The sequence below is a fragment of the Catharus ustulatus genome, chromosome 1, assembly GCF_009819885.2.
Source record: "Catharus ustulatus isolate bCatUst1 chromosome 1, bCatUst1.pri.v2, whole genome shotgun sequence".
NCBI lineage: Eukaryota > Metazoa > Chordata > Aves > Passeriformes > Turdidae > Catharus > Catharus ustulatus.
In genome coordinates, this window is record NC_046221.1 from 20243531 (window position 1) to 20266035 (window position 22505).

At 37.8% G+C, this 22505-nt stretch overlaps 1 protein-coding gene across 8 annotated transcripts; it reads left to right on the top strand.

Annotated features, from left to right (window-relative positions):
• The first annotated feature begins 2024 nt into the window (after positions 1–2024).
• NSUN6 (NOP2/Sun RNA methyltransferase 6) lies at positions 2025–22457 on the top strand. Of its 8 annotated transcripts, none has more exons than XM_033067310.2 (13): positions 2025–2471; positions 3935–4002; positions 4749–4793; positions 5478–5633; positions 7219–7298; positions 8008–8117; positions 10736–10889; positions 12367–12448; positions 13452–13571; positions 15818–15962; positions 17646–17794; positions 18593–18718; positions 21842–22457. In XM_033067310.2, exons 1-13 carry the CDS (start codon positions 2441–2443, stop codon positions 22052–22054), a joined length of 1479 nt encoding a protein of 492 aa, XP_032923201.1. In that variant the 5' UTR covers positions 2025–2440; the 3' UTR covers positions 22055–22457. The 8 variants fall into 8 exon arrangements, with proteins under 8 accessions (XP_032923201.1, XP_032923266.1, XP_032923256.1 ...); XM_033067375.2 differs by lacking the exon at positions 2025–2471 and adding an exon at positions 2830–2847; XM_033067365.2 differs by lacking the exon at positions 2025–2471 and adding an exon at positions 2901–3082 and having other exon boundaries at positions 3918–4002.
• Positions 22458–22505: the final 48 nt, after the last annotated feature.

The following is a 22505-nucleotide window of genomic DNA, read 5'->3' on the forward strand; positions in this document are numbered from 1 at the left end:
CCCCAAAAATCAGCATTTAAAGGGCTTCAAATTCAACTGGAAATTGCCAAAAAATTGCCCAAAAATGACCCTTAAATTCCTCCAAATCCTCTTAGACGTCCCTCCAAAATAGCCTCAAAATCCTGCAAAAATGGTCCCAAATGGCCTCAAAAATAAAAAAAGCCCCCAAATCCCCTCAGAAATGTTTCTAAATGCCCCCACCAAGCCTCCAAAATGGCCCTAAAATTCCCGGAAAAATGGCCCCAAAATCCTCCCAAAATGGTTCTAAATTGCCCTTAAAATGGCCCCCAAAATCACCCCAAAAATGGATTCAAAAATTCCCAAAAAGGCCCCTAAATCCCCTCGAAAATGTCCCTAAATGCCCGCCTCGGGCCCCAAAAATGGCCCCAAAATCCGCTGTAAAGCCCCTAAAATTCCCCCCAAAAAGGCCCCAAATTTCGTCCCAAATCCTCTAAAAATGGGCCCAAATTCCCTCCAAAATGGCCCTAAAATCTCCCCAAAATAACCAGAAAAAAATCCGGCCGGGGGGGTGGGGCCGTGTGGCAACACTGGTGGTCACGTGACCAGGGAAGGCGGGTCACGTGACACCGCCAATGATCACGGGACCGGTGATATATGGTCACGTGACATCCACAGCGGCCACGTGGTCTGGAAGGCGGAGCTACGTGTTGTTAACGTAGCACGTGGGGCACGTGGCCAGGAGGCAGAGCCATTTGACGTCAGCGGACGTAACGTGTCCGGGGAGTCGGGCCACGTGACATCACCGGCAGTCACGTGGTTGGGGAGGCGGGGCAACGTGACATCACCGGGCGGCACGTGGGAGCATTGGGGGTTTTTAGGGGAATTTTGGAGGATTTTTTTTTAATTAGCAGTTTGGGGAGAATTGGGGGATTTTTGGGTGACTTTTTTGGGAATTTTTTGGAGGATTTTGGGAGGATTTTTGTGGATTTTTTGGAATTTGAGGAAGGGTCTCCCTGGATTTTTAGAGGCATTTTAGGGAAGATTTTGGCGGAATTTGGGAGAGATTTTAGGGGAACTTTTTTAGAATTTAAGGAAGATTTAGGGGGGAATTTTCAATTTTTGGGGGGATTTAAAGGAGACTTAAGGGGGATGCTTTGTGGATTTGGGGGGATTTGTTGGGCTTTAAAGGAGGCTTAAGGGGGACTTTGTGGAAGATTTGTGGGAAGTTTGGGGGGATTTAAAAGTGATTTACGGGACATTTTGGGGGGGATTTGAGGGATTTTCTGGTGGACTTAAAAGAGATTTATGGGGGATTTTTTTGGTGGATATAAAGGAGGAATCGGGAAATTTTGGGGGGTCTTTGGGATATTTTGGGGGATTTAAGTAAGGATTCAGGGAGGATTTTGGAGGGGTTTTTTGGGATTTGAGGGAGGACTCTGGAGGGATTTTTGAGGAGTCTTGGGAATTTTCTGGGCATTTATAGGAGGATTCAGGAGGGATTTTATGGGGGATTTTTGGATTTTTTGGGGGGATTTCAGGGAGAACTTGAGGGATTTTGGGGTGGATTTGGGGCATTTTTGAGGGGATTTAAAGGAGGTTTAAGAGGGATTTTAGGGGGATTTCTTTGGGGGATTTAGGGAAGGAATTGGGGGATTTGGGGGGATTTAAAAGAGGAGTCAAGAGGGATTTTTTGGAGGATTTTTGGGTGGATTTTGGGGAATTTAAAGGAGATTGATGGGAGATTTTTTGTGGATTTATGGGATTTGTTTGGATTTACACGAAATTTAAGGGGGATTTTTTGGGGTGGATTTTAGGATTTTTTTTGGGTCTCTCCCCTGCCCCCAAATAAGCCCTTCCCCTACCCCAATAAAGCTGCTCTGGGGCGGCTGTGACATCACTTCCAAAACGGCCTCAAAAATCCTCAAAATTCCCCGGAAAAAGGCCCCAAAATCCCCCCAAATGACCTCAAAAATGGACCCCAAATCCCGCCCAAATCTCCCTAAAATTCCCCAGAGAAGCTCCCAAATTCTCACACAAATCCCCTAAAAATGGCCCCAAATCACCCTAAAATTTCCCAAAGAAAGTCCCAAAATTCTCCCCAAATCAGCAAAAAATGGCCCCAAAATCAGCACTTAAAGGGCTTCAAATTCAACTGGGAAATTCTCCAAAATTGGCCAAAAAATGGCCCTAAAATTCCTCCCCAAATCCCCTTAAAATTCCCCCCAAAATGGCCTCAAAATCCTGCAAAAACGCTCCCAAATTCCCCTGAAATGCCCCCACACGCCCGGAGGACGGATCGCCCGTAAGGGACGAATGCCGGCGGCAGCGCTGGGCCTCCGCCGCGGTCCGTGCCTTCCCCGGCCCCGCGTCCTTCAGTCCGGCGGCGCCTCTGCCGCGGGGAAGGGCTGAGGGTTCCAGGGCAGGCAGTACTCTCGTGTACAGGAAAACCTGTGACAGCAGCGGATTCGCTTTCAGGGCTATGCTGCGGACTCTGTACCCAGAGCTCTTGGGTGGGTACCCCGCGGGTTTCCTCAGCAGCACCTCGGGCTCTGTCAGTGAACACGGGCCCGGCTCCGCCCCAGCGAGCGAGCCCGCGGGCACTGAGGTGGAAGTACAAAACCTGTCAGTTTAATCCGCTCGGCGGAATTTCATAGAACAAAGAACACCCCAAAATAATAATAAATGAAAAAGAAGCCACGTCAGCAAGGAGCTGTCCGATAAGCTCGGGCGCCCCGCGGGCTCTGCTGCCGCCCTCCCCGTGACATGGTGGGAGCAGCGGCGCTGCGGCCGGCCCGGCGCGGCGTGCCCGGCTCCCATGGCGACAGCGCGGGCTGCGCTTCCTGCTGCCGCCCCGGAGGAGGCGGGGCCGGCGGGCCCTGGCGGTAGGTGCGTGTCGGGCGGCGGGGCTGGCTCTGCGTCCCGTCCGGCACCGGCGCGCTCCGCCCTCCTCGTGGCGGCCCGGGTCCGGCCGGGGCCTGAGCGCGCCTCGGGTCCGTCAGGCTGAGGCTGAGGCGGCGCGTCCCGCTGGGGTGCGGCCGCTCCCGAGTAGCTCCGGACTGAGGCGCAGGGCCTCGGGGGTCTGCGAAGAGCTGCGAGTCCCGTTCCTCCCTTGACGTTTTCAGTAAGGGGTGGGCGAGGGAATGAAGGAGGGAGCCCCATATTCCGCTCCCTACAATGATCCGAGTGTCATTTTCCTCCTGTGGGAAAGGGCGGGCAGGGAGGTTTGGAAATCTTGCTCGGCATCTCCGGTGCTGGCTCGCAGTGTTCGTGTGCATAGCTAGATCAAAGCCCTGCTCCGGTATCGCGTTCCCCGCTGTAGTTCCCCACAGAGGCGCATGAAGATCAGTGGCTTTCTTCTAAAGTCCGTCATTCCTTTTCTGGGGCAAGGTGTAGGGCACAGCAGGTCCGGAGAAAAAAAAAAAATTCAGATACGAGCCTGCCTGCTGCTGAACGTCTGAAGTGTGACTCTTGCACTTGACGGGGCACTAGGCAGTCCCTCATCAGCCTGCCTTCCTGCTGTATCTGAACTTAGAAGCGTCTGTCCTGCCCCCGCTTAGCTCCCCAGCCTGGGACATTGCCTTCGTAATGTCGGTATTGAAGACACACATAGGGCTTATAAATGTCTGCTTAATTATTTTCAGAATTCCAATTAAAAAAATTCAGAAGTGTCGGTCTTTTTTTAAAGGCTAGTTGTTTATGCTTCTGAAGAAAAACCTTTCTAAATGTGGGTCATGTGGGGATTTTTTTTCCCTATTATGTAGGCATTTTAGGACAACAAGCATATAATATGACACATTTCCTCAAATGTTAACACTGAGCTTTAGTGATTTCAGTTGTAGCGACTGTTGTAGTGTTGTTAGATAGATACTACTGTATTACTATTAGTTTTCGTGGCTATAGCAAAGTAAATTCCTGGCGTTTTGTTAGACTGTAAAAAGAAGTTAATTCAATTGCAGTTTCTTTCTTTCAATAGCTGCTAATGTTGCGAATAAGGCCTTGAAACTCCTACCCATGAAACTTTGCCTTTATCTGGACTCAAAAGTAAGTCTACATAAGGTCACATTCTTCAAGCATTAAGATTTTAATTGAATCAGAAATATTAAAAATAAAAAATTGAGGGGTTTTGTATGATGAAAGTGACAAATAGCATCTTATTGAAATAAAATTAATATCAAACATTCTGATCTCATTTCTCTAAATATATTTAGTACAATGAAAATGTATTTCAATAGTCAAAATTCCTTATTATGAGTGGAATAAACCTAGAGTGATGTTCTCTCTTCCATTTATGTTGTTGTAAGCAAATTTAAATTTTTAGGTAGTCTCATTTCAGACTGAAGTATATGTAATTTCTCAAAATACAAATAGAAGGGTGGGCAGATACCATTTGGGAAGATAACTACAGAGATCCTACAGAGAAAAATAGTAAAGAATAAAATATCAGGACTGAGCAACAATAAGCCTTTTTTTCCTGTACCTTTTATCCATGTATTTTTTTTCACCAAATAACTTGAAGATTTAAGGATCAATAGAATTTCTGTAATTGAGAATAGTGTTACAGCCATATCCAGATCAATATTTGGAAATTGGGTGCAATAAAATTGCCTTATTAAAATAGGAAGAATCAGAACCAACAGCTTAGTTTGTGGGTACATCTTATGCAACATTTATAATCTTAGAGAATATGATAAGAATCACGAAGGAAATACTTTGCTTATTTCAGTTCCTTTCCAGCAGATTTTAAAAACTAAAGGAAGATGTCCTTTTTCCCTAAAATTGCTTTCCAGTATGAAGTTGAGGAGTATCTCACCAAAGTGTTCAGAAATAATGAGGTATGTGACATAGTTACCCCTAACCATGAAAAAAAAATAGATTTTTGTGTAACTTTATAACCTTACAATAAAATATTGTCTTCACATTAAACACAGAGTTTTTAATTTAAAATATAAAATTAGTGTTTATGCTCATTGGCTCCAAAATAGCATAGAAATATTTAAATTAAATTGAGTATAAATCATAGAATTCAGTTATGGATCCTACTGAAGAATGGATCATAGATAATTAAGCACATATTAACCACATTGTATTGACAAGAAACACTCCCTTACCCCAGTGAGATATATACTACAGACAATCTATTAATTCCTATTGCCAAGGATAAAAAAATTGCTTTTTTATGTACATTTTTGTCAGTTTGGAAGTTACTGATTCATAGATTTGAACTTACTCTTCCATTTCCTTAGGGCTGGTCTATGTACAATAGCAGAGCTCTCTAGCAGTTACTTTGATACTTGCTGCAAACTGTTTCCAGTGAAGTTGCTGATAGAGCTGCTTTTCCCATAAGCATTTTTCAAGAAATTTATGAGGCTTCCAGACATAGACATTTGTCACTATTGCACACCACACAACCATATCCCTCAATTTCTATGGAATGTTTATTTGGTGGGGTTCTTTTGCATTGAGCAAGAGGCTTCTGTATGAATCTCTTAATATAAAATCTCTTCTTTCACTTTCAGCTTATCACTGCTTTAGGTGCCCGGGAAGCAGAGAATAAATACCAATCTCTGTTAAGTCATCTATCTCATCCACCAGCTTTTACAACTGTGAGAGTAAATACCCACTTGGCCTCAGTGAAACATGTGAAAAAATTGCTGTTTGAAGAGATCCAGAAGGTTTGTGCAATTTCTTTGTTATAGCAAAGACAGCAGGGTATTTCTTTTGAACATGCGACCTTTTCATTACTGTAAAATATACTTTACCTCAATGCATCCAGTGGTATTAACATTACACAACCACACTGATTTCCTGTCAGCTTTAAACATTAAATGAAAATCCGTTATGTACCGCTGTCCCTCATCTCATCCCTCCAAGAAAGGCAGTAACAGAGGGAAAAGATATCCAACTCTTTTTCTTATGGCAGATGCAAACTCTTGATAGGATTGAGATACTGCTGTGGTAAATAATGTAAAGGTGTCAGAAGATGACAGATTAAAAGGGTAGCTCTGTGTGCTGTCTTCAGCATGCTTAGTATACCTTTATTTAAGACTCACTGGAAAAACTGTTTAGGAAGTTGAGAAAATTGGTATGTTTTGGAAACTGGAGCCATAGTGATGCCCTTCAACCACTGTATTTTCTTTTTTTAAACCTATTTTTAATCTTTATATAGTTTTCTGGATTTTTACTTTAAACATTTGTTTATCTGATAATACGTAAACTATTATGTTTAAGAAATGTATTATTTTGAAATTATGTCCTAGATCTTCACTCTGTCTAAAAAGATCTGGTTCTTTAAGTAAATTATTAATGCTAGTGGGTGTACAGGGAGCTTTTGCTTGACAGGAGCCAAGACATTTCTGTGATGCAGAGGCAGTTGACAGTGTTCTGCTGGCTGGGATGGTAATGAGTTTTGCTAATTTTAACTGGATCGTAGCAATCTGGAAATGGGTATTTCAGGGTTATATTTTGCTTCAAGGAAAAAAGATTTGCTGAAAACTGACTTAAGACCAGCTTTTCACAAACTTCTTGTATTTTGAAGTGTAATTACATGTTAGAGAAGGAAACCACATAACACTTTTGACAGAAGTATGATCACGGATTGTTTCCTTTTTTAAGAGAAAATACTTATTTGTTAGATGCAAACTGATTTATGGTTTTACATGTTTTAAGGTTACATTTTGGAAGGCTCAGATGAGAAGACATAATTTTGTTTAAATCTAGGAACCTTTATAAAATGTTGTTGGTTTTTTTTTCAGCTAAATACATAACTCAGCTATCAGTACCCATACTTAGGCTGACAAGAAAAATGAAAAGTATTGCCAGCCTGGCCTATTAAGTAAGAAAAACAATACATGAGTCGAGTTAAACAGTGGCTAATAACTAACTGTATCTAAGAGTTAACACAGAATACACCCAAGTTCTAAGGTGATGTCACTGTACATTCTGTGTTCTGATAACAGCTCAGCCTTTTTCCAGAAGAAAGCAAAAACCAGTGATAGGGTTATGAGTGTCAGTCTCTTGATGGTCTTGTTATTTCTGAATTTATTAAATGTTTAGTCTTTTATACCAGAACTTTTAATAATACTTAATAATGCCTCCTTGCACCTATTTCCCAGCTGGTTTTAACTGTTTTCACTACCTTTGTGTTTTGTGCTCTACAGCTGTAAATTATGAATGGAAAAATAGTTTTCAGTTTAATTAAGTATTTAAATATTAGGTTTATTAGTAATGCTTACTAATTATATTTTTTTAATCAAACAGCAATTTAAAGGACTTCGTGTTCCAGTTCTCGAGCACCCAAAACTTCAGGATATTTTATTAATTCCTGTCATTGGACCCAGGTTTGAAATTTTCAGTCTTTAGCCTTAAAATGTTGTGTAATGGAATTTTCTTACAGATTTCTTGTTAAACAGTTATGATAACTGACTCAATATAATGAGGCACAACTTCCTTTGTATTATGACCTGGTGGACAGTCCATATACTAACCAGGTCAGAGTTTTAGTCCTTAAAAATGAAAGAAAACATAGAGTCCTGTCCTTATTTGTAAGACTAATGTTCTATAGGGGAAAAGTGACATATATGCATCCTCCCTGGAAAGCCAGGTAGGTGGCAGATAGAAGAACTACTGCAGTGGAATATAGAACTATAGCCAAGTACAGGCAGGGTTTTCTTCCACTGGAAGAAATCAAGTGGAATCAAGAGTACTCAGTAGTTGTACACAAAAAATCACTTCACAATCATCTGGCATAGGAAGGGATAGAGGACTATTTCTCCATCCCAGTATAATTTGTTTGTATTCCTGTGTCAGGTTCTTAATAATGGCAGAATGTGCCAGAATCTGCATTATTTTGAGGATTGGTTTTCTTATTGACTCCTTGATTTCTCTGGGATGAAAAGAAATATTTTAAATGTAATACACGATAGTTAACTACTTTTTCTCTGTTATATCTGACAAAGTCCATATTTATGAAATAGAGTTTACTTGGGGGTATTCAGCTCTTTTTTTAGTATACTTTTCTTTTTCACTCAACTACCTTTGTATTTCTAGGCGAGATTTAAAAAAACATGCATCTGAAGTCATAGTTGGAGCCCAGTGTGGATATGCAGTGCTTCGAGGAGCACATGTTTATGTCCCTGGAATTGTATCCACCTCAAGATGTAAGAGTTCTCTAAGTACACCCCATTAAGTTACAAAGCTGGCAGAAAAAGCGTCACCTTTGGATAATAGATAAATGACTAGTGTAACAAAATTGTTCTCTATTCTCAGCTGAAATTATTCTTACAGTTGTAGTTTATGGAAATAGCACTTTTTAAGTTTTTCTGGCTTTTAAAATACATTTTCACTATTTTACTTGTAGTAAGTTATGTGTGATTATTTCTCACTGGCACGGCCTATTTTAAATTCCTTTTTCCATATAATTTATAGCTGAAGTATTGGCTCTCAAGGATTTCAATTTCTTGGTTTTCATTTAAAAATAATTTTAAAGAGAAGTTTCAAAGTAAAACCTGTTTTTGTAATAGTTATTTTACTACTGAATACCATAACTGTTAATATGGATGTGAAGTTGAATAAACTTTAAAAAGTTGGCTGCATTGCAGTCTTGTAAAAAAAAAAATAAATGAGATTCCACATCTGGATGATGACTAGGTTTATCTTGATTATTTAAAAGATACAGATTTTTTATTTCTTCACTTTGTCACAAAGCCACTTACCTTCATGATTCTGTTAGATTTTAAGTTAAAAATCTAAAAAACCACAGATTTTCTTTTTTCTAATCCATTGGCAATTGATTTGTTTATGTAAGAGAGATGTAGTAAAAATCTTTTTTCATTGATGAGAAGAATCTTAATGGAAATTATGCATCAGTGCCTGTGAGACAAGATAAAAATGTCTACATATGCATGCTTTTTGTTCAGCAACCTGTTTTTGTTATTTAAATGTCAAATTAATTTTTGTAAAACCAGTATAATTTTGGATGATTCACCTTATTCTATTGTGATGAGATCTAGTGATCATCTTGATTCTTATTATTAAACAAAATGAGTCAGAAAAGCATTTATCAAGTAATTTTGTTTCCTTTCAGGAAAAAAAAAAACTTCAAGAAGTTTTAAGCGTGTGCTTAAGTCCAATTCGCTGAACAGAGATGTTTTTCAATCTCGGGCCTGATAACGAAATAAGTATATTGGCATAGCAGTTGTTGAAACTGCATATTTAGACAATCCTATAAATATTCAAATCCTTCTTTGAGTCAGCTAGTGATTTATCATAATTGCCGCATGTAATTATGCATGTAACATCAATTCAAAGAAAATAAATATACTATAAAACTTATGGAACACTTCAAGGGAATTGCAGACGAGAAAATAAAATAAAAGGGCACACTACCCACTTGATGCCAAATATAATAAGGGTGTATTGAGCACAGATGGTCTAACTAGGGAAAAAAATAGTACAGCAAGGACACATATTTAATCACTAAACTTGCAATCCAAATGAGGGTAAACTAATGATGAGGGGGCTTTGAACTTAATTTAACTAATCAAACTCTAACCTTTATGTTTATGGAATGCTGGTACAATCTACAGGAAGCTAAGAACTCTGTGCAGGACTAGTATACTTTGAAAGGATGATTGTCAGCAGAGAGTGAAATAAAATCATTTATGTTTGAATACTGAAAAAAGCATTGGCATATATGCTTGATGGAAGAGTTAAATTGCTGCAGGTTTTTATTCAGTGAAGTTTAAGCAGACATTAATACTAAGCAATCTCATAATGTTTTGTGTCAAAAGAAATAGTGTAAAATTATATTTTCAGTGGCTACCCAACAAATATTACAGTTTAAGAATTTCAGGGCATTTGGACATAAATAGGCAGTGACTTGAAAATGGAAAAAAGAATTCTCTAGTACAATTCCAAGAATTCTTGAGAAGTTGAACTGTCACTAGTGGTGTTACATCTTCTGGTTCCTCCAGCCTGTCAGTCACCTCAGAAATGTAATTTTGGAAATTTTTTTATTGTTATCAGAAAAGGCCTTTATTTTTAAGCATATTTTTCATCCAGTCAATACACAGCGCTTTTTCACTATTCTGTAAAATCACCTAAACCATCCCTTTTCTTTCTTTTTTCTGACTCAGAAAGTTTGTTAAGTTTGTAGGATATACTTGGTGTATATTACATTCTTTACTGACCTGGTGGATTTTAATTGGAGATAAAAAACTCTCTAAGAGGATTATTGAGAACAGCAGTTCCCTTAAAGGGAAGAGATCCAGACCAGAACAAGAATATATAATCACTTGTGTCAAAGCAATAAATAGAGAAGGAGCTGTAGCTATGTACTGGGTAGCAATTGAGAGGTCATTCGATAAATTTAGCACTCCTGTCTTTGTTCAGTAAGGGTGAGCAGTGTTGTTTCATGTATTTGTGTACTTGGAGCAAGCATAGAGAACTGGATCCTGAAGAGTGTGCTTAAAACTTGTGTGTGACCCTGCCATGATTAGTAAAGTGCAGGTTTGTGTGGCCTCTTAGAAAACAAGACACAGTGCCTGACTTGCAGCTTGGTGTCTCTCAGTACCTCCAGTCATTTGGTGGCCATCATTCACTGTGTAAAAACTTTCAAGCTTTATATCATTTGATCTTCTTTGATTACATTTAGAAAGTGTGAAGTTTGGTGTGATAGAAGAGTGGAAGTAGTCTACTGAAAATCCAAAGTTACTTGATCGCTACTGTTTTGTGAAGTGTCACAGTGATTTTAGGCTTTCCATTTTTCTTTGTGCAGTTGTGAAAGCTGGAGATATGGTTTCAGTGTATTCGGACATTGAAGGGAAATGCAAAAGAGGAGCCAAAGAATTTGATGGAGTCAAAGTTTTCCTTGGAAATGGGATTTCAGAACTCAGTCGCAGTGAAATCTTCAGTTCAAGTGGCCCATTGAAGTAAGTCCATAGTAATTACAATCTACATGTAAAAATTTGCAAAGAGAAGTAAGAAGATGGGAAAACACTTTGAATTATTTTGTACCCTGTGTGAAGTCACAAGATGGTTTTGAGTGTTGGGATTTCCAGTACTTTTTGGGAAGCTGTTAGTTTAATAGTGGGATCCAGATACCAATTTACTTAAGAGGTAGGAGGAAATAAGTGGGAGTCTTTTAATAATTCATGCTTATTCAGTTCAATAATACCAAACAGAACTGACAAATGTTCTCACTCTGGTGAAATTGCCATTTGGTAAATTGTGTTGTATTACTTTCCCCTGTGGATGGAACAGAAGTGCAGCCTTGGCAATTTCTCCATCTTTTAAAAGTAACTGTAGAGGCTTTTTTTTTTTTTGGTGGGACAAAGAACACAACATAAAGTCAGATATGTTAAAAACATTGTTAACATTTGCCTGAGTAGTTTCCTATTTCAAGACTGTTTGCTTTTCTATTTTGTTGATGAATCATACGGTTTATTTCTCTAGTGTCACCTAAAACACATTTATAAAAAAGTAATGTAAAAGACTATGGACATGAAGTTAAGGGCCAAGACTTTGTTTCCTGAGAACAAGCTACAAATGTTCTGGTAGAAAAAAAAGTACATTGCCAGAGATTGTCTGATTTAAGAGAGCTTAAATATAGTAGAAGTAGTGGTAGGATGTACCTGTTGAGTTGGTGATATGGAACAGCAGTATGTAACACTAAATCAGGTGTCAGCAAGTTTGATTTCTCATATCCTTCCTTCTTGTTGGACTGTCCAGTACATATGTAAAATAATACTCGTTCTCTAATCTTTTGTTTGTAGACTTAGGTTACTCATTCACGGTTTTATCTTTACTGCTATCCATTTTGTGGTATATTGGTTTAGCAAAACTACATCAGAATTTCATACACATTTAAAACTTTCAGGTGACTTCTAATTTGAAACCATAGCTTCACAGGTAAATCAATGTTCCTGCAAAGTTTTTCATGTAGGATTTCTGCAGTAATTTGACTGAAATCTCAGGAATTTAGAAAATGGAGAAAAATCTAAGTAGGAAATCACATGCCATTGCCCTAGTGCATACACGTGGCTAGCCAACAGCAGTTACAGATTGAGGTTAAGGTATTTGTAAGTCTGGTTTTATGCATTTCTTCACAGTATCAAGGCTTGGATTGCATCTTGGTTTATCCAGTGTACAGAACCAGAAATTTGTTTCATGCAATTTTAGAGATGGTTCCACTTTATCATGTAATACATTTTTGCTATGATTTACTCAATTTAATGATGTAATTTTAAAGAATGTCATACTACAAAATCACAGAAGTGTTTTTTTGGTTGTTCTTTCATTTTTGTAAGATTGTTGTCTCAAGTTGCTGTTTGTAAGCATAGTGATTTTAATTGACTGCTGTTGAAATGTATAAAACTGAGTATTTGAATTTTTTTTCATGTTTTTCAGGGGCCTGGGTATAAGAATGGTAGAGCCAGTCTACCTTAGTCCTTCATTTGACAATGTGCTTCCTAGTAATTTGTTTTTACAGGTATGTTTGTCCCAAAACTGAAAGTCTGTACTATTTACAGAATAATGAAAATGATCTTAGCACACATTCATGATTTCTACATTCCTTGTGCATTGTAGCACCTAATTCAGTCTTTGGATTTGAGGAACGCAAAGCATTTAAAATGAAGTCAGTATCTACTGACTGTATGTAGGTGGTTTAATAATACTATGTCTGAGGTGTGATAGGGGATTTCAAAGCAATATAAGAGATACTTATTGAAAACATAGAAATTCCTCTTGCACAGATGCTCTGCATAGAACTGTTAGTTTTTGGGATCTGCCTATGAACTCTGGAATATGAGCCCCTTTCAAGGTACATCCTTCTGTAGATAATCAGGAGAATCTCCAAATATTAGGTTGACTTGAAGCTGTCATTTAAGTACTAAAGACAAATTTAAAAAGTTTTTATACTTTTGTGTTCAACTAAGAAGAAAATATTTCCGTAGTGTCTGAGGTGCAGTACTGTGCACAATTACTGCACATTATTTCTCTTCAGTGCAGCTGTTGTGTTTATACAATTAATAGCACAGTTCAGCTTCCTGCTACTTTAATTCAGCAAGCTTAGACATCTGCATTTTGATTTTACTGTCCTTTAGCTGGACCGATGTGTTAATACACTACATGTTCCAATAAACAGGTTAATATAAAATATTTGTAATAAACAGAGCTGCTCTGCTCTGTGCCAGTATCAGCTTATTTTATTTGGACTTTTAGCACTGTAGTCTCCTCAGTCACGAGCTGTTAAACTTCAGTCATAGATACTCAGACATAGCTTTAAATAAAAAACGAGCCACTGGAGACTTCTGATGTAAACTGGCCATTATATATAGTATAAATAGTTCATTTTCTGTGAAATTGCTCTCAGTTCTTTAATAGGTACCTTCACTGCTGAATGAGTTTTTTAAATGTGTTTGCCATTCCTAAATAAAGGAGCTGATGCAGGGTATAAAGTTTGAATTCTACTATATTTGTTTTTATGATAGAATTTACCTTCTGTGGTTGTGAGCCATATTTTAGACCCTCAACCAGGAGAGAAAATTTTGGATATGTGTGCTGCACCTGGAGGAAAAACAACCCATCTTGCAACATTAATGCATGATCAGGTAAGAGAAGTAATTTAGCATTTTCTAAGGAAAAAAGTGTGACCGCTGTTTATTTGTACAGCTCTCTTTACTTAACGGTTATAATGCACAGATAATTTACAGCAGCAAACAATTAATATTTTGACATTTTACTTACCAATATTTTGCTACACGTCAGAGTTACTGAAATGGGCAACAGACAGTCTTTATCAAGTATTCACCATCAGCTTTAAAACCTTATTTGCTACAGATTGATGGTTGAAATATGTTTAATTTCACTTTTTAAGATATTACTGAATTATTTTTAATAATAGAATTTTTTACATGCAAGACTTAGTTATGCAAGAATATGCTGGATTAATTAAAGTGCGATGCATAAAAATCAGGGGTTGCTTTTGTGTGCCAAAGAAACACACAAGTCTCTAAAAAAATTTATTAAAATGTTCCTAATCCAATTAGGATTTTTCTCAGTAAAATTACCAATTATGCATACAGATAAGATTTTAGGTTGACTTTCTGGTCTGAATTTGTCATTCTGTGGTAGAATGTCACAAATCCAAAACTGTCTCATGAGGAAGTAATAAAAACGAGAAGAAACAAAAAATACGTAGAGAAAGATGAAAGGAGAGTGTAATAAAATAAGAATGGAAATACAGGATTACAACTTTGCATATGTTGTTACATGCATAGTGAAATGCAGAAATGCAGGTTACTCTTCTCTAACAAAGGGGAAAAGCATGTAATATTTCCTCTAAAATTTTGCAAGGCTTTATTATTTTTGTTGAAATAATGTTATTAGAATACATCAGATTGTTTAGAAGTCTTGCAGTTACATTATGCAGTACTTTGACAGTTGCCTGTGCCTAACTGTGAAGGCACAGCATGTAATGCTGGAAATGTATTGAGAAAAGGCAGCTATTCAGTTCTGTGATGGTTTGTCTGTGGAAGTGTTTTCTTCCCTCAGTATGGAATAATGGCAGAAGGCATTAAAAATGCATTAGATATTTATTATATACGTATATAAAGCTTCCAGTAAAGAATATCAATATGATAAATAAAGGAAGGCTGCAAATCATATATTTATGTCATGGATTCATTTACATCTATACTTTTTTTCATCTCTGTATCTGCATTTTGTATAACTTTGCAGAACTGCTTTTTCCTTAGTCACTTTACATATTTTGATTGTGGTTACCCGCAGCTGAAGTGGTAAAGATTAAGAATACAGATACTGAATATTTATCTCACTTGATTTTCATTTTCTGAGTATATAATTTTAATTTAAGATGTGGAAGATGAAAATATGGAAAAAAGCACCTCTTTTTGGATTTTAAATTCCATTCACAGATTTTCCATATTAATTTTTCACAGACAGCATATTAAACCATTAACAGAATATTTAATCAGAATATTTAAATCACTCTTACTTTTTGTGTTATAATTGTAAACATTACTATATTGTTTTTAAATTTTCTAACCAAGATGTAAAACTACTCTGTAATGTTAAGAGCTCTTAAATAAGATCTCAAGTTAAAACTTGAGAATTTATTATTATCTGCATCTCAGTCTAGACTACTGTTTTTCCCACACTTTTAAGTAGCTGTTCTGGTAGTGGCTGGCATGGGCCAGATGGAGAACAGTTGTCTTCTAGCTTGTTCTTTTCTCTGGAGAAGAGAACAGAGAAACTGTGAATAGTCCATCCCCGGAAGTGTTCAAGGCCAGCTTGGATGGGGCTCTGAGCAACCTGGTCTAGTGGAAGGTGTCCCTGCCCATGGTAGGGGGTTGGTCTAGATATCTTGAAGATCCCTTCCTACCCGAACCATTGTATCATCTCTTTATCGCTGCAGTATGCAGAGATGTGCAGCAAATCTGCAGTTCTTGACACAAATGTAAAACCTGTTGACCTATTTTACTATGTATTTGAGGCTTCTACCTTATTTCAAATGACTAAATTTTTATCTTAGTGCCCAGTTAAGCAGCTCAAAACAAACAAACAAAAAAACAAACATCATTGCCAGAAGTCAGATATTACAGCATCCCTTAGAGTGACAGTTCCAAGCAGTTGGAATGTGCACAGCTTCAGACTGATGTGGCAGTTGGGGAAAACTTGTGGGAACAAGGACTGCAGGAGTGTGAACTTAAGAATAAAATGATTCTGTAGGGAAGACTATGCTTTATGTGTTACACTGTGCAGGGTTGGGGAAAGGAAATCAGAAACATCCATTTAATCCCTATGCTTTTGATGAAAACTTTGGGATTTTTTTCAGGGTGAAGTAATAGCTATGGACAAGACAGCTAACAAGGTCAAGAAAATCAAACAGAATGCTGAATTGCTGCAGTTGAATTGCATTAAGGCCTTTTGCTGTGATGGAACAAAAGCCATTTCAGTCGAGAAGAGGGAGACTAAACAAGGTAAGATAAACAATTTGGGTTATAGTAGCCTTTAGAAGAAAATAGTAATGTTTTGCAAAAACAGGATTAAACCTGCCACAGGTTTACAAGTCCTTGAAATCTTGGCAGGTACCTAAGTTGCTTCAACATTGTGAATGCAGTTTTATTTTCTACTCTCTTGTGATTATCAGCTTCTCTCTGAAGCAAATACAAAAGTCAAATTATCTGTCCTTGTCACAACCTAATATTCTCAAAGGAAATGCATTCCTTTCCCAGATAATATCGAAGACTGAAGAAGCCTTAAAGCTTCTTTCATGATCACATTCAACCCTGTACTGGGAATTTTCTGAGCTAGTCTGAGAAAAAAATTATTTTTTTAGACTTTGCTTCACTTTTTTGCTTCATAGTCCTCATCAGTAAAATGGGGTTATTAATACCTAACTCCCAGGAGTGCTGCAAGGTTTAGTTCATTGTTTGTTCAGCTGTTCAGAGGAAAGTTATATACAAGTACAGTGTATTATTTTAAGTAATTTCATTTGCTTTTCTGAAGTGATGCATTTATGATACTGGTTCTGTTCCCATGATGGAATGATTTAAATGGTATCTGCTGCCTTGATTATTTTTAGTTTGTTGTGCAAAGTATGCTGTTCTTTCTCAGTCTATTTTATCTCAGTCACTGGTTAGATTAAGTAGGAATCAGATTACATAATTCACCTTCTTTGTCCCTGTGCATTGCAGTTATTCCTGCTTTGGAGGAACAAAGGTACTTTCTTAAGCGTCTTTTTGTGAACATCAAATATTGTAGGTGGCAAGTAGCAATTAGAGAGCAGGCTGTAATACTGAGAGATAATGAAGGCTTTTCTGTACATCCCTGCAAGTAACACATGACATATTTTGAACATTTTAGTAATGGATCAGGGGTAGATAAACCAGATAGACTCATTTGGTAGTGCAGGAACAAGCTAGGTAGCAGTAGTGTGATAGTACAAGTTGGCAGCAGTAGTACCTGGTGATGCTGAGCCAATCTCCCTAGCCCTGAGGAGATAAAAACTCCTGGGCTGTTGAGCTATTGGGGTGCAAATTAAAGGATAGGCTCTCCATATAGAAGATACATATTTTCATCCAGGTAATAGTCAGAAATTGTTCTTCTCTTCACACTTGTTTTGAATTGTTCTGCCATGGAGGCAGCTAGTCTCCCACATTAGAACTTGCAGTAGTTCATGTTATTATGAAGTGCTTTATTTTATATAGCTATGCATGCATCACAAGAAATAGTTATTATATAGACAGTCCAATAACTGTAAGGCAGTCTCAGGTTTGTCTCAGTAAAGGTTTGCACACTTTTGAGCTGACTGGGATTCTTTACATTGTATATTTACAGTACCTAGTATCTCTGATCAATCATATTTCAACTTTTGATTACTTTTACATTTTACTTTCAAATTTTTAAATTAAGTTTAAAAAAAATATATTGCCTAGAGGGATAATTTTTGAGCTCACAGAACTTAAAATGTTTAGTTTTCTGGGAGATGAAAGCTACCACCAGCAGTGCTGAGAGTTGTCTCTAGCTGAGGCCTAGTTTTGCAGACACTGTCTATAGCACGTGAATGTTTTACGTCAAGAAAGAAGCAATAGCTTCTCCTTATCTACAGTGAAGTCTCAAGGAAGGAAACAACCACATTTTACATTAACTGCTTTTTACAGAAGGACCTCCATTCTTACCAGAGTCATTTGATCGAATTCTTCTTGATGCTCCATGTAGTGGGATGGGACAGAGACCAAACATGGCTTATGCCTCAACTTTAAAGGAAGTGACCTCGTATCAGCCACTACAGCGCAAGCTTTTCACTGTGGTATGTGTTGTACATTGAGTAGATAAGCTAAATTGAACATAAATGCTTTTGCAGCATGAAAATTATCCAAAAAACAGTGCCTCATTTTCCCTATTTTTTCAGCATCCAGGAATCATTAGGGTCCTGTTAACCTCTCAGCTTCACCAGATCTGTTGCTAGGTGAAGTCAATTCATTGGAGCATGGGAAAGGTATATGTAATCCATAGTAAATAAAGAGCTTAGTGTTTTTTTAATTCCCTCAGTTTCATCAGTTTTACATTATAATAATCACAAGGGTCTAAGTCACAGAGCAGGTAGTTTAGGAACTTACTAAGGAGTGTGCTTGGGCTGATGCTGAAGGATAAGATGAAACTTGTCAAAATCTGAATGATACATATTCAAAGTGAATGACAGCTTGAAAAGCAGCATAGATAGAGCTTCCATGCCAAATACATGGAAACAATTGACGTCTAATTTAGCTGACATAAGTATTGTGTATCCATGGTTGGCAGCAGGTGGTGAAAACAGATCTAATCTGTCTGGGATATGCAGAGCTGTACAAATAACAAATCTTACAAGGTGAATCATCTCAATGACATTAATAAACTGCATGAGCTATAATGCCTATGTGGAAAGAATCTTTCTAATCCATGTTATCCTTTGCTGTATTCCCTGAGAAGAATTAATAATTTAATAGTTTGAGTTTAATTAAGTATTCACTTTTAGTATTCTATGTACATGGGTTATTAGTTAATGTTGCTTAATATGAAAATTTTAAATTTAAAAATGAGCTGAAATATTGTTTATTTCTCCCTGCAGGCAGTGAGGTTGCTGAAGCCAGGAGGTGTTTTAGTATATAGTACATGTACAATTACACTTTCTGAAAATGAGGAGCAAGTTGCTTGGGCCCTAAAAACTTTTCCATGCCTCCAGCTTCATCCACAGGTAATACTATTTTCAGGGTACTTCACAAAATCTAGTGAGCTTATTTTGGAACTGTAAAGTTACATGGTGTATTTACTATCAAAAACTGTTTTTTTCACTGTGGACAATTTAAACTGCTGTGGATAGAAATAACAGAAGGATTTCTGAGGTGTTTTTAAAGTCTATTTTTGTGCTTAATTGAGCTTTATTTGGGCATCATTAAGTAGTTTCCCTCTGTGTATTGTGGGGTTTTTTTGATTTGTACAACAGTCTTTTAAAACAAAACAAGGACAAAAGATAGGTCAGACAGCTTAAAATTTCTCTTGCAATTTCTTTAATGCATATATTTTATTCTCTTCTTTTGCACATTAACAGGAGAGGTGAAGTTTTTTGTTTTGTTTTTTTTATTAATGCCACTGAAGTCATGAAGACTTGCATATAAAGTATAGGACATAAATGAAAATAAATTTGTGTTTCAAAGGAGGAGGATGTTATATGTATGGGAGCTATTTTTTATTTATTTGAAAGGAATGAGGGAAAGAAAATGTCCCAAAAATGTACCTTGTTTTTTTTGGAGTCAGTGTCTACCGTGAAGATGTCTGGGAGGAGGTAATATCTAGGGAGATACTAGAATTTTTTATCTATACCAGCTACAATTCATACAATTCAGAAATATCTGTTACCTTTAATAGTACTTTGGGGGGCTTTATCATCAGACCACGTGTGTCCCCCTTCCTCTTTGATGATGAGATGAGCTGGGTGGGGTAGTTGTTTATCATCATGGCTTTGAGGAAAAGTCTAACTCTAATACCTGCTTAGCTTACACATCCTGTGATGAGTTGTACCTGTCTTAAGAAGCTTAGATGAACCTTTAACTGAAATTTAAAAAAATATATTCAGTATCTGCATAATGAGAAATTAATATGATGGCTGGTAAAGATTTAACAGAACTGAAGCTCTTCATCAAAGCTTTCTACGGTGTATTCTTCTGTCTGTGTTCTCACCATCCATTCATTCAGAATTTTTCAGTTCCAGACATTTCAACTGAGATTATACATTTAACCTAACAGCATAAAAAATTTTCCATGATAGAATGACAAAGCCTTATTAACTCAAATGCAAGATAAATTTTTTCTATATAGACGGTCTCTCACCACTAATATCTCAGTCTTGTATAAAGCAGTGTTTTTCATACACAAATGCCATATCTGTAAAAATTAATCTTTTATGCATAGTACATTTTAAATGAGGTGACACTGAGTTGTATACCCACATATAATTTATAATACCTTATAACCAGTTCCTTACTAGTGTAAACTAAGGTGAGCTTTTCCAATGAACATGAAGCAGGAGTTTAGGTTCTACTTACCTCATGTTCCTTTATGTACTTATTTCCCATATTCTTTAGTCTCAGTGGACACCTCCTTTTTTATCTAGTCCACTGTTTCTCACTTTCTCAGTTTGGCAACAGATCCTGGAAGCATATTGTGTAATGTGGGCAAGTAAAAAACAGGAGATGGAGCCATAGGCGTTGTTCTTGTAGGTGGAGGTTACCACATGGCAGCTGCTCCTTTGTATAGACTTCCTCTTAGGAGTTTACACAGGAGATACTCTAGATCAGCTTAAATGCAGTAATTTAACTGGAAGGAAAAATTAAAAGGTGGAAGATGACACTGGTCTGCCTTTAAGCAAGTTACTTGAACCTGTGGAAGACTGTTTTCCCTAGACTTTTACCTTTCCCTCCTTCTACTATATCAAGTTACTACCCTTGTCTGCCTTTGTATGTTACTTTTCTCTCAATTTGCAATAGACACCTCTGGCTTTTACCTGGAAAGCATTGAAATCCTGCTGAGGGGAAGGAAGAGTCAGTGTGCAACCCTTGGCTGCCCAACTTTCCAGTGCACAGTTCGTGGTTAAGCAGCCAACTTGCGTCATGTGCTGGCTGGGTGAGCTCATGTGTTAGCAAAGTGTGATGGCTGAAAAAATGCTCTGCTGTAGGCTGCATTATGGATTCCATTAGACTAGATTGACAAAGGAGATCTATTTTTGATACTGCAGTGCCAGCTTTTGCACACTTTGTTCCATCTCCTTAATGCATTGAAAAAACAATCCAGCTAAGAATTAAATTTTTTCCAGGAATTAGGAAGGCTATTCACAAGAAATACTGAGAAAAGGGCTGGGATTTTAAGTCCTTCTCCTCTCCAGGATTTTGAAGTCAAATGTCATCTCTTGAAATTGATGCTTTCTTTTTTCCTCTGCCTGCCTGATAGATAGGCACATGTAACAGTAGTCCCATTTACCTGTTATTCTTACTGCATGACTAGAAAACTCGAAGTTATATTTTTCTGCTGCATCATCTGCCAAAATGATGTCTCTCCTGGCAGTAAAATATTCTGGACTAGGGCTTTTAGTCTCTCCAGTTGAAGTTTTAACTGTGAAGAATCCCAGTATTTTAGGTTGGACATTAGGAGGAAAGGTGATTGAGTGTTTGAATGGGCTGGCCAGGGAGGTGGTGGAGTCACAGTCCTTGTGGGTGTTTAAGGGAAGACTGGATTGCAGTTAGTGCCATGGTACAGTTGACAGGATGGTGTTAGGTCATAGGTTGGCCTTGATCTCCAAGGTCTTTTCCAACCTAGCTGTCTCTGGGATTCTGCTGCTGTTACCAATGATACTGGTAATGGGCTAAGGACTCACTATGTTTGACTGAAGTCCTAGCTATTAAGTCAGTACACAGAAGTGCTGCATCATTCAGGAGTGGCAAGCTAAACCCTTTAGACTGGCTGTCTAGTGGTAACAACTTTCTTGGGATGTTTCAGCCCTTGGAGTGATGAATCGTTTTAGACCTGTGCACCTATCCTCAAGTGCTCTGAACTACTGAGATAAAGTGGATGAGGGGCATCACCAGCTCCTCAGAATACTTGTATATATGTTGTATAAATTTTGTATATATTTTTGTATAATATTGGCCAGATGAAGGCAAAAAAAAGAAGCCACATTACTTCTGAATCTTCTGGTGTGAATGATAAAAGCAGAGCTTGTCCATGTTAATTGTTCGGTAGCTCTGCATGTCCTCAGCAGAATACATTTAGGGCATCTAAGAACTTTAGAGATGCAATAATTTGCTTTTCTTTGATACTTGAACAGGAACCTCACATTGGAGGAGAAGGCATGAAGGGAGCTGGACTATCACTTGATCAGTTGAAGCTGCTGCAGAGATTTGATCCATCTGCTGTGACATTGCAAGGAATGGATATTAATTCTTTGCAAGATTCCAGAGAAGATGACCTAATTTCATTGGCAAATAAGGACTGCATAGGATTTTTCATTGCAAAATTTATTAAATCGAACAGTAAATAAGGATTTGGGAATGCAACCTGAAAAAATACCTCAGTGAGTCTAAGAACAGTTCAGACGTGAAGTGCCTTTCTTCCTGCTGCAATGTTACCAAGCCAACAGGCTGACGGCAGGGTTGCTATGGCAGCAGCTAAAATCTGCCAGCTGTTCTGATGGGAAAGAGCCACAGGTTGCAGCAGCAAAGTCATGGCTGGGGGAAGGGTAGTGTCATTTGTAAGTCTCCCTCTACTTTTGTATTTACAGCAGGTCAGTGCCTGAATGACAACTATGTTCTCTCATACTGCTGTCTGCTCTGGTTTCCCCTTATCTGGTGCAGCAAGTGTAGGAAAGGGATGTAAGCTACTTTGTGAAATGCAAACATAAATAAAATAGACAGGAACTATTACAATAAATTTTGGAAAGGGTATTTTCTGTGGAGTTTTACCAATATTTAGTTTCCTTAAATAGTGCTTCT

Bases quoted from the DNA above. Each gene is read 5' to 3' on its own strand.
- NSUN6 (XM_033067310.2), top strand. From the start codon at position 2,441: ATGCTGCGGACTCTGTACCCAGAGCTCTTGG. The intron at 2,472-3,934 runs GTGGGTACCCCG...TTCTTTCAATAG, and splicing joins TCTGTACCCAGAGCTCTTGG to CTGCTAATGTTGCGAATAAG. The intron at 5,634-7,218 runs GTTTGTGCAATT...TTAATCAAACAG, and splicing joins TGTTTGAAGAGATCCAGAAG to CAATTTAAAGGACTTCGTGT.